Raw genomic sequence first — 18,656 nt, forward strand, 5'->3', positions numbered from 1 at the left:
TACACAAATGCTTGCATGAGTAATCATGAACACTTGAAACAAAAGTTAAAATAGAAAGCATCAGCCAAGAAATAGAAGATACAGAGAAAAGCCAAATAGAACCTTCAGAACTGAAAAATATAATTAACTGGAATAAAAATACCCAATAGAATGAGTAATTATCAGAAGGGAGATGAAAAAGGAAAGATTCAGTGAAACTTTAGATAGATGAACACAAATCACTCATTCTGCAAAACAGAAAGAGAGAGATTTAAAGAACCAAACAGAGCCTCACGGACCAGCTGGGACAACATCTAAAGCTCTAATATTTGTGTTATTAGAGTCATGGAAAGGGGAAAGAATCAGTGCAGTAATAATGGCAGGAAATGTTCCAAGTTTGACAAAAGACAAAACCAAAGACTCAAGTTGTATGAACCTGAAAATAATACCCCACCCTGCAAATCCATGCCAAAGCAAATTCATAATCAAACTTCTTAAAATGAAACAGCAAAAATTTTGAAAAAATGATGCAACATCTATGATTATGATGACTATGTATTTTTCATCAGAATCACAGGAGCTATTAATAGCTTAGTGAACATAAATTTGGCCCACATTATGTTGCTTCTTCATTTTGTGATTTTTTTTCCCTTGAAACCCCAAACTTTCTTGCTAAACTCTTCCTAGGTGCATAGGCACATATTTGCTCACTACATTTCAAAATTACTTCTTCCAAAATCCTATCAAAATTCTCATTCCTAAATGCAGCTCTGTTGCATATTAGAACAAAGTTACTATGTACTCAGAGTGAATGTGCAGTTGGTTATATCATTGGAGCAATTAAGTTTTAAAGCAAAATTGTGCAAAAATAGCAGGTGCACATCATTTAAGTCCTTGGGGCCAGATGTGTTTTGGAATTCAGAATGTTTTACACATAGAGCATGCTAGTAATACCCCACAGGGACTGAAATAGCACCCTGTAATGAAACACACTAGTATTTATTTTTGTACCAAAATGCAAATGCCAAATTTACGTATGAATATTTACACTTAGTAAGATAAACAATGACTGTAGCCTCATTATAGTTCAAGTACAGTTCTGTGACCAAAAGCATTTGCTGCAAACTTAACAAATCTTGTTTCCTGGAGTTTTTTGAATTTTATATTTGCAGACAATTTATTGGGGACCCATATTTCAACCTTCAACTTATCAGCAACTCCTATCAATCATTTCTGCAGATCGAGCTTCTTGAAATTCTTTCTTTAGATCTACTGCCAACATTCTAGCATTCTAGACCAGATCATTCTAAATCTCTGGCCTGGATGACTTGAAAAGACTTCTAATTGACTTCCCTGATCTGTCTTATTTCCCTACTAATCATCTTCCACTCTCCTCCCAGACTAATCTTTCAAAACTGTAAAAAGGACTGTGTGGTAGCTTTGACTCCCCACTGCTTATATAATAAAGCCTAAATTTCTATACAAGTTCCTACAAGATCCAGTAACTCTTTAAGCTTGAGCTTTATCTCTTGTTGCACCCATCATCCATGACAGTATGCCCATGCTAAACTACTCCAAGTTCCCAGAATAACCCACCAAGCTTCCATTTGCCAACCAGTTACTGTCAATCCACCTCATCTCCTTTTCCCTCACATTCAGCTTCTTTATCAAAGTAGCCCACACACTCTGTGAAGTCTTCATTCCACTTGGAATAGTCAGTGCCTCTAACTGATGACATGTCTATCTACCCTTGTAGCCCCTATATCTTGACCTGCCAGCCCGCTGCCTAAATGCCTAATAGATGCTCAAGAAATGTGGAGCAAAGCTGGGTAACTCTGTAGCTCTCTCCCCATCATGGAATCCACTCTTCCACAAAGAGAGGAAGAGTGAGCTCAAACTGTCTACAGCAAATATTAGCAGAATACATAGATGGGACGGGGAGGGAGGTGGGAGGAGGGTTCAGGATGGGGAACACATGTACACTCATGGCTGATTCATGTCAATGTATGTCATTTAATAAAGTCTTTAAAAAAAACTGATGAAAAAGACAACACTTCTAGGAGTGCCTGGCAGTCCAGTGGTTAGGATTCAGTGCTTTAACTGCTGAGGGCCCAGGTTCGGTCCCTGGGTAGGGAAATAAGATCCCAAAAGCCATGCAGAATGGGCAAATAAAAAAGAGAGAGAGAGAAGACATTTCTTGCTTGACCTACTTCCCTAATACAAATGTATATGCTACATGTATATATCAAAAAAGAAAGAAGGTAATAATACATCAGACACATTACCATGTAGGAGATGGAAGAAACAGAAACTGGGTCCCAGATGGTTGATATGCAGGTGCAGTTACTCAACTGCCAGTTCATTTCACTGGTCATTTCCATCTCTGAGGGGTGACGCCACTTCACATCAGATCTAAAGGGCAATTGATAAATCAGCTCACTTTGGGAGATGACAAGTCTACCGTGTAAACATCTAGTCAGGACATAGCCTTTGAGACAATGCTTATGCTCATCAATAGGTAAAAGATTAATAGGAAGGAACCAGTAAAAAAGGTAAAAAAATAAAAGACCGTGGCTATTTTCTACATGAAATTAAGGTATCATTACAAAGCTACATATTTCAGTTTAGTTTTTATTTTATTTCTTAGTTTTTACTTTATTTTATTTATTTTTAAAATTTTATTTCAGCTAAGTCATGTCCAACTCTTTGCAACCCCATGGGCTGCCGTATCCCAGGCTTCCCTGTCCTTCACTATTTCCTGGAATTTGCTCAAACTCATGTCCATTGAGTCAGCGATACCATCCAGCCATCTCATCCTCTGTCATCCCCTTCTCCTCCTGCCCTCAATCTTTCCCAGCATCAGGGTCTTTTCCAATGAAAAGACCAGGTGCCGAAGTATTGGAGCTGTGTAACCCACTCCAGTGTTCTTGCCTGGAGAATCCCGGGGACGGGGGAGCCTGGTGGGCTGCCGTCTATGGGGTCACACAGAGTCGGACATGACTGAAGTGACTTAGAAGCAGCAGCAACCTTGACTAAACAACTTAAACTCTTTCTTTATTTGTAAAATTAAGATAAACTATGATTCATAGAATTAGAGTTATTAAGAGAATAAATAATGTAACACGTGTACTATTTTGTATAAATAAGAGAATAAATACAGCAAAAAGGAAACAAACTCTTATGAACTCTTACTAGGCTCTGTGATAAGTGTTTTCACAATATTAAATATTTAGTTTTTATAATAACTGTGTGAAGTAGGTATCATAAAGTCTCGTTTTATGGATGAGGAGACAAGACTCTCAGAGAGGGCAAATAACTTGCTCAAAGTCTTATAGTCAATTAGTGGCAGGCCTAGAAGCCCATATTCTATATCACTGGTAAAGGTTATTATCCCTGTTTTCTTCATCTATTTCAACTCCTCTACCAAATTATATAATAATCTATTCTGCATACACTTTAGTTTTAATTCTAAGACATGTTTCTTGTCTCTACAAGCTTATCTTTATTTTGTATTTGATTTATTAAATAAATCATTTAAATAAATCAAATAAATCAAATAAATCATTTGATTTATTAAAATTTAGTCTTTATCCAAGTAATCCAGAGTTTAAAAAGTCAAATAGTGCTAAAAGACCTAAAACCAAAACACCAGTCATCACAAAAGCAGCCACTCTTTTCCTTATGGTATTTAATTCCATAATCATAAAGAAGATGTTTATGCTACTATGTCTTCCCCTCTCACTCCGCTATATCTTGACAATACAGGCCCCAACTCTAGAGCAAGACTGCCTGGGTTCAAATTCCATTTCAGTCATTTCATATATGTATGTTGGAGAAGTTACAGAATCTGTGTATCTCAGTTTCTGCATATGTTAAATGTGAATTAATTGCATTCATTCTACAAATACCCATTCAATATCTAGTAGGTGCGAGGCAGCATCCTTAGTGTCTGAAATATATAAAACAGATGGAAATACTTGCTTTCATGGAGCTTATAATCGAGTGGAAATAATAACTTTCCCAAGTAGAAAGACTGAGTCGTCATGTGTAAAATACTTAGGATGAACAGTATCTGGCTCAGAGGAAACAAATCTTAGCACCAAATAATATGTCATTTTGATTTTTGTCCTGGAGACCTGTCTACATCCTTCTGTTCCATTCCAAATTGGCTTCTGTACAAGTAAATACAACCCATGGACTTCCATTGTTATACTGGGAATTCCCTCTACCTCTTTAAGTAGGGCTCTCTGTCTCCCTGAAACCCATGTGTTCCTCTTTCTTAATTTAAGAAAACCACTGTTTTGTTGGAACACAAACTGTGGGATCTTTCTCAGCAAAGGTTCTTGGTAGGCATTTTTTTTTAAACTTTTGGGTGTCTGAATCTATCCCTTATATTTCCTTGAGAGCTTGATCCCTCTTATTTCCTCACCTCTGATAGCAATTATTATCAATGCTACCTCCAAAATATGTCCCAGGGGTGTCCACTTTCCATTATACCCCCTGCACGACCACCATTCCAGACAGAGTATTTCATGTGCACACTCAAAGCAGTCTGTACAGGTAGTGGAATTTTTAAATATATTCCTGGATTTTATTTGTGAATATTTTATGTACAATTCTGATATCTGTAATTAATAAGTGAGCTTAGTCAGTAGTTTCCATTCTTTGCTCTATCTTTTTGGGCTTTCATATTAAAGTTACAGGCTTCCTTTGTGGCTCAGATGGTAAAGAATCCACCTGCAATGCAGGTAGGCCTGAGTTCAATCCCTGGGTCAGGACAATCCCCTGGCAAAGGAAATGGCAACCCACTCCAATATCCTGGCCTGGATAATCCTATGGACAAAGGAGCCTGGCAGGCTACAGTCCATGGGGTTGCAAAGAGTTGGACATGACTGAGCAACTAATATATTAAATTTATGTCATTTTCTAGACTGTACTGTAGATCGTCCCTCTTCTCAATAGCCTGGAATTGAAATCGCTTACTCTTCTCCAAGCCAGGCTTCAGCAATACGTGAACTTGAACTTCCAGATGTTCAAGGTGGTTTTAGAAAAGGCAGAGGAATCAGAGATCAAATTGCCAACATCCGCTGGATCATGGAAAAAGCAAGAGAGTTCCAGAAAAACATCTATTTCTATTGACTATGCCAAAGCCTTTGACTGTGTGGATCACAATAAACTGTGGAAAATTCTTCAAGAGATGGGAATACCAGACCACCTGACCTGCCTCTTGAGAAACCTATATCCAAGTCAGGAAGCAATAGTTAGAACTGGACATGGAACAACAGACTGGTTCCAAATAGGAAAAGGAGTACGTCAAGGCTGTATATTGTCACCCTGCTTATTTAACTTATATGCAGAGTACATCATGAGAAATGCTGGGCTGGAAGAAGCACAAGGTGGAATCAAGATTTCTGGGAGAAATATCAATAACCTCAGATATGCAGATGACACCACCCTTATGGCAGAAAGTGAAGAGGAACTAAAGAGCCTCTTGATGAAAGTGAAAGAGGAGACTGAAAAAGTTGGCTTAAAACTCAACATTCAGAAAACGAAGATCATGGCATCTGGTCCCATCACTTCATGGAAAATAGATGGGGAAAGAGTGGAAACAGTGTCAGACTTTATTTTGGGGGGCTCCAAAATCACTGCAGATGGTGATTGCAGCCATGAAATTAAAAGATGCTTACTCCTTGGAAGGAAAGTTATGACCAACCTAGATAGCATATTAAAAAGCAGAGACATTACTTTGCCAACAAAGGTCCATCTAGTCAAGGCTATGGTTTTTCTGGTGGTCATGTATGGATGTGAGAGTTGGACTGTGAAGAATGCTGAGCACCGAAGAATTGATGCTTTTGAACTGTGGTGTTGGAGAAGACTCTTAAGAGTCCTTAGGACTGCAAGGAGACCAAACCAGTCCATCCTAAAGGAGGTCAGTCCTGGGTGTTCATTGGAAGGACTGATGCTAAAGCTGAAACTCCAATACTTTGACCACCTCATGTGAAGGGTTGACTCATTGGAAAAGACCCTGATGCTGGGAGGGATTGGGGGCAGGAGGAGAAGGGGACAACAGAAGATGAGATGGCTGGATGGCATCACTGACTCGATGGACATGAGTCTGAGCGAACTCTGAGAGTTGGTGATGGACAGGGAGGCCTGGCGTGCTGAAATTTATGGGGTCACAAAGAGTCGGACACAACTGAGTGACTGAACTGAACTCTTTAAGGATAGATAAAGCTCAACTTCATGCGACAATGGGCCTATGCATGTTTCTGCTTCTTCTTGGATGAATTCTGTCATTATATTTAATTTGGAAAACCATCAATTTCCTTTAGATTTTCAAATATGTTGTTACCAAACATTTGAACAAACTATTGATGTATAATTGTTTTAATCTCTCCTACATCTGTGGTTATGTCAGCCCTCTTATTCCTCACCTTGCATACATTCTCCTTTCGGTTTAATCAGAGGAGCTTATTTTATTGGACTTTAAATTTTTGTTTTGGATTTATTGTTCCTGCAATTTTATTAATTTAAGATTTTATCTTTATAAATTTTATCTTCATAATATATTTTTATTAGTTTAGATGTTTTTTCTTAAGATAAAATTAAGTTCTTATTAATTTATCTTTCTTAACAATGATGATTTTTTTTCTATTCAGCTTTCACATTGCCCCATTAACTCTGATATTAAGTTCTCTTTTTCATCACCTCCAGAACTAGACAGCATATTAAAAGGCAGAGACATCACTTTGCCAACAAAGGTCCATATAGTCAAAGCAATGGTTTTTCCAGGAGTCATGTATGGATGTGAGAGCTGGACCATAAAAAAGGCTGAGCACTGAAAAATTGATGGTTTTGAACTATGGTGCTGGAGAAGACTCTTGAGAGTCCCTTGGACTGGAAACAGATCAAACCAGTCCATCCTAAAGGAAAGGAACCCTGAATACTCACTGGAAGGACTGATGCTGAAGCTGAAGCTCCAATACTTTGGCCACCTGATGTGAAGAGCCGACTCAGAAAAGATTCTGATGCTCAGAAAGAATGAAGGCGGGAGGAGAATGGGGCCGAGAGGATGAGATGGTTGGATGGCATCACCGACTCAATGACATGAGTTTGAACAAACTCCAGGAGATAGTGAAGGACAGGGAAGTCTGGTGTGCTGCAGTCCATGGGGTTGCAAAGAGTTGGACACAACTTAGCGACTGAATGACAAAGATAATTGATAACTTCCCTTTTGATTTCCTGTTTGGCAAAAGGATTGTGTTCTATGCTTAGTCGCTCAGTCGTGTCTGACTCTTTTCAACCTGTGGACTGTAGCCCACCAGGCTCCTCTGTCCATTGGGATTCTTCAGGCCAGAATACTGGAGCAGATTGTTATGCCCTCCTCCAGGGGATCTTCCCAACCCAGGGATCGAACCCAGGTCTCCCACACTGCAGGCGGATTCTTTACCATCTGAGCCACCAGGGAAGCCCAACATGTCCTGCAATTCGCATTAATTCTTGCCAAAGGATTACTGATTCATTCAGATTTTCATGGTCAACTTTTCATTAATTAGATATAATTTTATTGGATTATGATAAAATGTAGCCCATAAAATTCTTTTTGTTTTTTTTTTTTTTGATTCCTTGGAAGAAAATGAACATTGTGTGTGTGTGTGTGTGTGTGTGTATGTGTGTGTATGCACTTAGGTTTCTTATTTATTTATTAGGTATAATTTAAATTCAGATATATTCTTCCTTATGTTTTGTCTACGAGATTTGTCCAACAATGAAAGAAGTCATTGAAACTACCCATTGTAACTGTACTTTTCACAAGCTCCCCATGCATTTCTAATAGCTTTTGCTTTAAGTATTAAGCTTTGTGTATACACTATTAAGACTGTTATATCTCCCGAAATAGTGTCTTATTCTGTTGAGTGCTTTTAACCTGACATTCTACACCATTTCTTGTTAATATTATCAGTTCGGCCTTCCTCTGATTTCCATTTGCCCTTTTTTTTTTGTGGCAATTTTTTGGCAAAAATGTAGGGAATCACTCACTGAAGTAATGCTGATTACCTTACAATGCTGAGGAGCTCCAACTGGTAATTTTATTGTCTTTGTTTAATAAAGTAATAAAATAAGTATCACTCATTTACTGCACTTTCTACCATAAAGTAAGAAAATAACCAAGAATACAAAGAACAACAAAGAATGCCAATATATAAGACATGCTTAGCCAAAGAAGAGCCTTCAGACAAACCATGAAGGGTTAAATCAAAGTAAAAAATGACCTTTTTTTCTAGGTGCTATGCTCATCAGTCCCTTCCTCTAACATGTATTTATTGGCTGTCTTTTTTAAAATAACTCACCTGTTAACTGCGCTTTCTCCAAAGTTAAGATCTGTTTTATAAAACAAACACAAATTTCATATTATTTTTATGTAAATACTATTAAAATGCATATAAATATATATGTAAAATATTAGTTTAAAAATAGATGCTTACTTTCTACAAGGCTAACAACTGAACCGTCCAGGTCATTTGCTATGACTTTTTCATTTTGCTGTCTGGCTTCAACATGTTTGCGGGCTTGTGAAGGCAATGTTGGTTGTCATATAGCACAGAGAAAAGAATCTGAAAATAAGAACCAGATGAAAACCTAAACCAAATTTACATCAATACAGTAATGAGATATCTATGTCTATACCTTCCCATTACAAAGTAACAGGACTTTAAATTACTAGGCTAATTAGTATAAATAAGGTCATTTAAAATTATTTGTTAAATTTAAATTGAGCACTTGTTATGTGCTAGACACTGTACTAGGTGCTAAAGATACAGCTGTGAATAAGGAAGATAAAAATCTCTGCCTTCATTTAGCGTACGTTCCGTTGGAGACCAACAATAACCAATATGAAGTATGTAACATGTTAAAGTGCAAGTCGCTCAGTCGTGTCTGACTCTTAGCGACCTGATGGACTGACTATACAGTTCATGGAATTATCCAGGCTAGAATACTGGAGTGGGTAGCTGTTCCCTTCTCTAGGGGATCTTCCCAATCCAGGGAATGAACCCAGGTCTCCTGGATTGCAGGCAGGTTCATTACCAGCTAAGCCACCAGGGAAGCCCAAGAATACTGGAGTGTGTAGCCTATCCCTTCTCCAGCAGATCTTCCCAACCCAGGAATTGAACTGGGGTCTCCTGCATTACAGGTAGTTTCTTTACCAGCTGAGCTACCAGGGAAGCCCACATAAAACTGTTAGATGGTAATAAGTGCTAAGGAAAAAATAGCAGGGAAAGGAATATGATATGTTCGTGGGAGAGTGGGCATTTAAATTTTAGACAAGAAAGGCTCACTGAGAAGGGGACTTTTACATAAAGACCTGAAGTTTGTAAAGAGTGACCCATGCAAATCCACCAGAAGGAACAGCATAAACAGCCCTGAAGAAACACTGTGCTTGGTGTATTTGAGGAACAGTGACTCCAGTGTATCTGGAGTCAAAGTGGTCAGAGTCAGAAGGTGATGAACAGGTTTGTAAGGAATTGGTTTTCACTCTCAGGCTGCCATCTCAGCCCAAGGTCTCTGAGATGGGAAAGTCACTGGAAGGATCTGAACAGACAGAATCTCTCTGACTACAAGGAGATCCAACCAGTCCATCCTAAAGGAGATCAGTCCTGGGTGTTCATTGGAATGACTAATGTTGATGCTGAAATTCCAATACTTTGGCCACCTGATGCGAAGAGCTGACTCATTGGAAAAGACCCTGATGCTGGGAAAGATTGAGGGCAGGAGGAGAAGGGGACAACAGAGGATGAGATGGTTGGATGGCATCACTGACTCAATGGACAAGGGTATGAGTGGACTCCAGGATTTGGTGATGGGCAGGGAGGCCTGGCATGCTGTGGTTCATGGGGTCACAAAAAGTCAGACATGACTGAGCAACTGAACTGAACTGAATCTCTCTGATTTGTATTTTAATGGGATCATTCTGATTGGTATGTAAAGAATGGACCGCAGAGGGCAAGGGTAGAAGCAGAAAGCCCTTGCGGTAGTGTAGGTGATGGTAACTCTGACTACAGTGGTCAGCTTTTACATACGTTTTGAAGGTAAAGTAAAAACATTCCCTCATGTATTGGATGTGGGTGTGTTACAGAAATAAAGGAATCAAGATGACTTCAAGCCTGAGTTGCACTGGTCCTAGTCACATTCTTCCTAGAAGAAATGAGTCGCTATTTGCCATTAACTGACATGGGGGAAAACCATGGATAAAGGAGGCTTGGGGTCAAGGGTCAAAAGCTTAATTTTGGACACATGGAGTTTGGGAACCCTACTAGATGTTCAAGTGCTACCACAGAATGGACACTTGGATATACAAACCTGGAGTTCAGGAGCAGTGGCTGCAGCTGGGAGTTCTTATCATGTAAATGGTATTTAAGGCCATTGACTTGGATGAGGTCATCTAGGGAATGAGTGTATATGGATAAAGAAGAGAGATGAGCAGGAATCAGTGGAAAACAGTCTAAGGGAGGCAAGAGTTAGACAAGAAGAAAACCAACAGGGAAACTGAAGAAAATGTATCAAAGAAGAGGGAGTCATAAGTCATGTCTAGTAAGATGAAGGCTGAGAAATTACCACTTTATTTGCAACCTAGAGGCCACTGGTGACTTTGACTAGAGCCATTTTAGTGGTGTGGTGGGAACAAAACCCTCATTAGTACTACACAACTATTAAAGTATCAATACTTAAAGTAGTTTAAGAGAAAACAGGGAAAATGTGAACACACCTTTCTTTTTTTTTTGTCTTTTTTTAAAATTTAAATTTGTTTATTTTAATTGCAGGCTAATTACTTTACAATATTGTATTGGTTTTGCCATACATCAACATGAATCCACCTTTCTTAACTACAAGAACAAGCAGACAAAATAATCAGTGAAAATACAGAGGATTGAACAACAGAATTAAAAACCTCAGCAGGACACAGTTTTCAAGTCCACATTAAATATCTACCAAAAATCATGGTTATATACTGGTCCATGAGGCAAGTATCAACAAATTCCCAGAGTACTAAAATATAGAGAAGGTGCTCTGACATAGTGCAAGTAAGCTATACTTCAATAACTACAAAAAAGGTAACTAGAAGGGTCTCATATACACGAACTTTTAAATATATACTTCTAAGTAACACATGGGCCAGGTCCTGTTCTAAGCATTCTACATTTATATTGACTCTTTTATCTTGACAGGAACCTTCCGAGGATAAGGACGCTGAGTCACAGAGCAGTTAAGTCACATAGTCCATGAATGACAGAGTGAAAATTAAAGTCAAGTACTCTGGTTCCATGGCCAGTATTTTTATTTCACAGTGACTGAAGAGAAAAAGTAGTTTCAGCTGGCCACAGTTTTCGATACAACTGGTTCAAGAAACGAGCATTAGGCAACCAAGACTAAGTGCTCACGGAGAAGGTGATGGCACCCCACTCCAGTACTCTTGCCTGGAAAATCCCATGGATGGAGGAGCCTGGTGGGCTGCAGTCCATGAGGTCGCGAAGAGTCAGAAATGACTGAGCAACTTCCCTTTCACTTTTCACTTTCATGCATTGGAGAAAGAAATGGAAATCTACTCCAGTGTTCTTGCCTGGAGAATCCCAGGGATGGAGGAGCCTGGTGGGCTGCCGTCTATGGGGTCACACAGAGTCGGACACGACTGAAGTGACTTAGCAGCAGCAGCAGCAGCAGCTAAGTGCTCAAGACAGCATGGGCAGAGATCACCAGAAGCCAGTTTTGGGCTGTTGGGACTCAGGCAGAGACATTACTTTGCGGACAAAGGTCCATCTAGTCAAAGCTATGGTTTTTCCAGTGGTCATGTATGGATGTGAGAGTTGGACTATAAAGAAAGCTGAGTGCCAAAGAATTGATGCTTTTTGAAATGTGGTGTTGGAGAAGACTCTTGAGAGTCCCTTGGACTGCAAGGAGACCAAACCAGTCCATCCTGAAGGAAATCAGTCCTGAATATTCATTGGAAGCACTGATGCTGAAGCTGAAGCTCGCTCCAATACTTTGGCCACCTGATGCGAAGAACTGACACATTTGAAAAGACCCTGATGCTGGGAAAGATTGAAGATGGGAGGAGAAGGGGATAACAGAGGATGAGATAGCTGGATGGCATCACCAACTCAATAGACATGAGTTTGAGCAAGCTCTGGGAGTTGATGGACAGGGAGGCCTGGCATGCTGCAGTCCATGGGGTCGCAAAGAGTCAGCCATGACTGAGTGACTAACAGTTTTATGTTTAACCTTCTTAAAAGCACTAATGATTCCGAAACCATAGGGCCTCAGAAAAAGTCCTTCTTTTGGAAATGAAGCAAATGTTTACTATACATTTAGTGTTACTCAAAGGACTTACGTTCATCATAGTTTTGGTCAAAGTCACCCATTGGAAATGCAGAAAGTGTGTCCATTGAGAAAATATATACAAAAGAAAAATTAAAAAAAACATCATTTAAAATAGACAGTTTAAGTCTTCAAGTTAAATTAAGAGCAAGCAAATTTTAATACATATAAACCCCATGAGAGTATACCTCATTACTACAGGAATTTTTGTCTAGCATAGAGGGCCAAGTAATATCACTGAAATATAATCAGCCATTAAAAAAAACAGGATATGGCCAATTATGTGCAGTCATGTACCAGTAAATGTACAACAACCAGCTATCTAGGAAAAGGCCTGTTTTGTAGCATCTGTCCATTTATTTCTGTGGTATAAATGCTTACATCACAGCCAATTTCAAGTTACCACTGTGTCATCAACTAGCTTCCAGATTTCCTGAGACAACAGCAGTTGGGCTCCTGCAAGCTGGTCTGAGTTGTATCTTGTATACTCACTGAGTATAAGGCTAACTAACCTTTGGACTTCCCTGGTAAGCAAGACTTGCTCCACGTACAGACATCACACTTGATTTATGTATGTATTGTGTGTTTACTTTTTAACACTTATCTTTTAAGTAATATTTGAAGGTACAAAATTCAGAAATTATAAAAATGGATACAGTGAACACTCGCTCACCCATCCCTTTCCATTTTATTCATTTCTCATATATCCTTCCAGAAATATTCTTTAAGAAATTAAAGAAATACATATGCTTTCTTTTTTGTTTTTAAAAAGAATAAGCAATAGCGTACTATACACTGTTTCCCACCTTGCTCATTTTCTATTCAACAATAGAAAATACATGTATTTTACAATACATGTTGGAGGTCATTCCATTCCAGTGCCCCTTATAGAGGGTCATTTTGTTATTACAATGTTGTAAGGTACATCCTTGTTCATATGACATTTCACAACTATGAATATATATGGGATAACTTTCTAGAAATGAAGTTGCTAGGTCAAAGATTGCTTTAGGAAGAGGCGGCACATATAGTGAGTGGTTAGGAAATTAAAGAATTAAAGATTCTAATCCTGCCCTCAATTATCACTGTCATAATCATAGAACAGAGTCATATCACCTGAAAACCTGACTTTGCTTGCTGAGGTTCTCACAACTGGACTGTTTGGTATGGACGGAATCAATGCACGCTGCATGCTAAAGAGATCACAGGAAAGATGAGTCATGCTAGGCAATCAAGAGAGATACAAATATCCTACCTGGCTGAGCCTGCATTTCTTTCGTTTATTTATCTATCCATCCTATTATATACTAACTACATACCTACCTATGATAAAGAGATAATTAATAGTCAACAGACTTGTCTAGTAGAGGTCGATAGTATAAATCAAATATAATTAACATAACCTTAAAAAGTGGACTGAATGAATAATACATGACCCTGATAGAAATCTTTGAACAATACTGAAAAGGACAAAACAGGAAGCTGAAATCAACCATGATTATTCTACTCAGAAATAGCTAATGTGAATATTTTGAAGTGATGCACCTCAAAGTTTATATTATTCAATTTGTATGTATGTAGAAGAGTACATGTATGTTTGTGGATAAACAGTTTGCCATACCATTAAATAATCATCCACAATAGTTAATTCTCCCTAGCAGAGTCCCTAAGGGAAGAAATCAAATTCTTCAAAGAGAGGTTCTTCTAGGGCCAACTTATGACTTTGAGAATCATTCAGTATAACAAAAGATGTTCCTCTGGGAGGCCGACAACTCTGTGAAGAGTATGGAATCCCACAAAAGATTGAAAACCTCTATTCCATATTATCATTAAAAAATGGCTATATACTATTTCACCATATTTAAAGCCCAAAATTTCTTTAGTCAATCAGATGTTGCTAAACTGAGACAAATTATTTAGATGAAAACAAAATTAATCTATATTACGAGATTTATCAACTTACCCATAAGGAGGTAGAATGTCATGTTTGTTCTCCAGAGAAGCCAAATGCTGTTTTAGTGCTTCAAGTAAACTGTAGGGTGCCTAAACATAATTAGGAAAAAGTTGTTTTTTGATAGTTATTAGCAAATTCAGACTCTCTGATATCATGAAAAGGTTCTGAAAAACAATTAGGACACCTGTCCAGCAAATGATTAAAGTGAAATCATTGCTACAAGTAAATTCATTCTTAAAAGTAGCACCTTGGTATGAAATCAGATTTTCAGACTATGCTTTTACATACCTTTTTAAAGAAACAACAAAAGTCTCTTAAGATGATCAAACAGCTGCTAAAATATCTGTCTCCTTTGGAAACGACACTGGGCTTGAAATTATTCATTACTTATGGCTCTTTCATGAGTCACTAGATTATTAGATAAATTTCAGTAAAACATTAAGCCTACTGGGGAAGAGGGAGAGGAGGCAAGAAGAAAACAGAGAGACAGAGAAAGAAACACAGCAGGGAACAGAGAAGCTCATTCATGGTCTCTGGTCTCCCCTGGAATGTCACCTCCTCAACCAGGATTTCCTTGGGTGTCCTAGAGAAAACAGTACCTACCAACAATCTCTTTACCATCACCACCTTTTTTTTTTCTTCATGGCAATGATCATCCTTGAAATTATAGGTTGAATTCTGTGTATGTTTATTGCCTGTCTCCTTGCAGTAAAATATAAAACTCTAAGGGACTGATGTTGAAGCTGAAACTCCAATACTTTGGCCACCTGATGCGAAGAGATGACTCATTGGAAAAGACCCTGATGCTGGGAAAGATTGAAGGTGGGAGGAAAAGGGGGCAACAGAGGATGAGATGGTTGGATGGCATCACCGACTCAACGGACATGAGTTTGGGTAAACTCTGGGAGATGGTGATGGACAGGGATGGACTGGCATGCTGCAGTCCACGGAGTCGCAAAGAGTCGGACATGACTGAGTGACTGAACTGAACTGAAAAAGACAGCAATTTTGTCTGTTCATTGATGAATCTTGGTGTTTGGCATATAATAATTGCTTAATTGGTATTTGCCAAATGAATGTGGATGTACCCTTTCATTTTCCACTCCAATTAAAGGTGGGAGAAGTGTGCTTCTTACATAAGGTCAATTCCCAACCAGGGTTCTGTGTGTCCCAGCGTGTCTCCCCTGATCCAATCACTCACTCCTCAGGAGGAGTTTGTTAATAAACTACTATAAACCACCAGGCACAAAGAATACAGCAGGCCTCACAACCTGGGGTGTGGGAGAGGAGAAATAAAAAATAACCAAACGAATAAATGTCAAATGAAAGCTGTGAAAAGTACTATGAAGGAGAGGTACATGATACTCGGTGTTTAGGTGAATCTGATCAAGTGAGGGATGAGAGACAAGCAAGCTGAACAACATAACAGCTGATATGAGAGCTGAGGGAGAAAAGTAGGATGGTATGAAATGAATGAGGATGACAGGGGGGCATATGGCACAGACCACAAGTAAAGGTGAACTATGTTGCTGGGGCAGGGAGAGCCAAGGGGAGCGTGGAGGAGATGAAACTGGGAGGGTTTTCGATGGTGCAAGACCTTAAACTCATGTCAATGTTGTGGCATTTGTACATTAACTTGAAAATTGTTGTTTTTTAGTCGCCAAGTCAGGTCCAACTCTTGGAGACCCCATGGACTGCAGCATGCCAGTCTTCCTTGTCACTCACCATCTCCTGGAGTTTTCCCAAGTTCATGTCCATTGCATCAGTGATGCCATCCAGCCATCTCATCCTCTGTCGCCCTCTTCTCTGCCTGTTCTCAATCTTTCCCAGCATCTGGGTCTTTTCCAATGATCCAGCTATTTGCATCAGGCAGCCAAAGTATTGGAGCTTCAGCTTCAGTATCAGTCCTTCCAATGAGTATTCAGGGTTGATTTCCTTTAAGATCGACTGGTTTGATCTCCCTGCAGTCCAAGAGACTCTCAAGAGTCTTCTCTAGCATCACAGTTCAAAAGCATCAATTATTCAGTGCTCTGCCTTCTTTAAGGTCCAGTTCTCACAACTGTACATGATTACTGGAAAGACCATGGCCTTGACTATTTGGACCTTTGTCAGCAAAGTGATGTCCTTGGTTTTTAACACACTGTCTAGGTTTAAAACTAAATATTAAAATAATTAAGATCATGGCACCCAGCCCCATCACTTCATGGCAAATAGAAGGGGAAAAGGCAGAAGCAGTGACAGACTTCCTATGCTTGGGCTCTAAAATCACTGCCCAAATTCCAGATGTTCAAGCTGGAGTTTGAAAAGACAGAGGAACCAGAGATCAAATTGCTAACATCCGCTGGATCATCGAAAAAGCAACAAAGTTCCAGAGAAACATCTACATCTGCTTTATTGACTATGCCAAAGCCTCTGACTGTGTGGATCTCAACAAACTGTGAAAAATTCTTCAAGAGATGAGAATACCAGACCATCTGACCTGCCTCCTGAGAAACCTGCATGCAGGTCAAGAAGTAACAGTTAGAACCAGACATGGAACAATGGACTGGTTCCAAAGTGGGAAAGGAGTACATCAAGGCTGTATATTGTCACCCTGCTTATTTAATACATTCAGAGTACATCATGCGAAAGGCTGGGCTGGATGAAGCACAAGCTGGAATCAAGATTGCCGGGAGAAATATCAATAACCTTAGATATGCAGATGATACCACCCTTACGGCAGAAAGTGAAGAGAACTAAAGAGCCTCTTGATGAAAGTTAAAGAGGAGAGTGAAAAAGCTGTCTTAACACTCAACATTCAGAAAACAAAGATCATGGCAACTGGTCCCATCACTTCATGGCAAATAGATGGGGAAACAGTGGAAACAGTGAGAGACTTTATTTTTCTGGGCTCCAAAATCACTGCAGATGGTGACTGTAGCCATGAAATTCAAACACACTTGTTCCTTGGAAGAAAAGCTATGACTAACCTAGACAGCATATTCAAAAGCAGAAACATTACTTTGCCAACAAAGGTCCGTCTAGTCAAGGCTATGGTTTTTCCAGTAGTCATGTATGGATGTGAGAGTTGGACTATAAAGAAAGCTGAGCACCGAAGATCTGATGCTTTTGAACTGTGGTGTTGGAGAAGACAGTTGAGAGTCCCTTGGACTGCAAGGAGATCCAACCAGTCAATCCTAAAGGAAATCAGTCCTGAATATACATTGGCAGGACTGATGCTAAAGCTGAAGCTCTAATACTTTGGCCACCTGATGCAAAGAACTGACTCATTTGAAAAGACCGATTCTGGGAAAGATTGAAGGTGGGAGGAGAAGGGGACAACAGAGGATGAGATGGTTGGATGGCATCACTGACTCGATGAACATGAGTTTCAGTAAACTCTGGGAGTTGGTGATAGATGGGGAAGCCTGGCATGCTGCAGTCCATGGGGTTGCAAAGAGTCAGACACGCCTCTTTGAACAACTGAACTGAACTGAAAATCACTGCAGATGGCGACTGCAGTCATGAAATTAGAAGATGATTGTTCTGGCAGGAAAGCTATGACAAACCTAGACACCTTGAGAATACTGGATGACTACTGGATGGCTTTGAAGTGAGGAATGAAATGATCAGATCTGTATTGTGAAAGTTCTCAGACCAGCATCCTGGTTGCATTGCATAAAGCAATCAGCAGGGGGCAAAGTACATGGACGTGGAGCAGCGGAGAAGTGAGCTGAAGCTACGTTCTTGAGCTTACAGTGGCAGAGACCAACCCCAATGTGGCTGAACTAGCAGCTGGAAAAGGGTTTAATGAAGTAAGTGTTCACAGAGGTGTGGCAGGGCTAAGGGACCATTCAGAGAGCAACAGGGATAATGGCACAAAAGTTATCAAGAAGGGCAACACTTATCCTCCAATTAAATTAAAAAAAATTTTAAAAAGAAAAGCAAAGCAGCAAACACATGAGTCTGAGAAGACTCAGAGGAGGCTGGGTATCACTCATGGGCTGCTGGGATGATGCAGCAAAGCAGAAATCTGTTCAGAGGAATTTCCCATCACACCAAATATGGGGACAAGGAGAAGACTTCCCCACAGATGCCTCTTAAACACGTGGGCACTCTCAGCACAAAGGAATTGGAAAGTATGTCCCTAGCCAGAGGCCACAGGCCCCTGAGCAGCAGGGAGACTAGGAGGTCTGGAGTCCAGGGTGAGCTTCAAATGTTCAAACATACAAGATGGGAAAAAAAAGAGGGAGAGGGACCCAAAATGATGAGGGGACTGCCAACATCAGCAGGGCAAACACACATGTACGGCAAAGGCACAAAGCATTTCTGGATCAGTCATTCAGTCATTCAACAAACACATGACAAAATT

The 18,656-nt window shown here is 39.6% G+C and overlaps 1 protein-coding gene across 1 annotated transcript in view; it reads right to left on the reverse strand.

Annotated features, from left to right (window-relative positions):
• Window positions 1-218: 218 nt before the first annotated feature.
• LOC138986476 (phosphatidylinositol-binding clathrin assembly protein-like) overlaps window positions 219-18,656 on the reverse strand; it is a 40,136-nt gene continuing 21,698 nt past the window's right edge. The window contains exons 9-11 of the mRNA XM_070366564.1: window positions 14,315-14,394; window positions 2,265-2,391; window positions 219-227 (exon numbers count right to left, since the gene is read on the reverse strand). Of these exons, the coding sequence (XP_070222665.1) occupies window positions 219-227; window positions 2,265-2,391; window positions 14,315-14,394 (216 nt within the window). The remainder of the gene's footprint in view (window positions 228-2,264; window positions 2,392-14,314; window positions 14,395-18,656) is intronic.

The sequence above is a fragment of the Bos mutus genome, chromosome X (assembly GCF_027580195.1).
Source record: "Bos mutus isolate GX-2022 chromosome X, NWIPB_WYAK_1.1, whole genome shotgun sequence".
NCBI lineage: Eukaryota > Metazoa > Chordata > Mammalia > Artiodactyla > Bovidae > Bos > Bos mutus.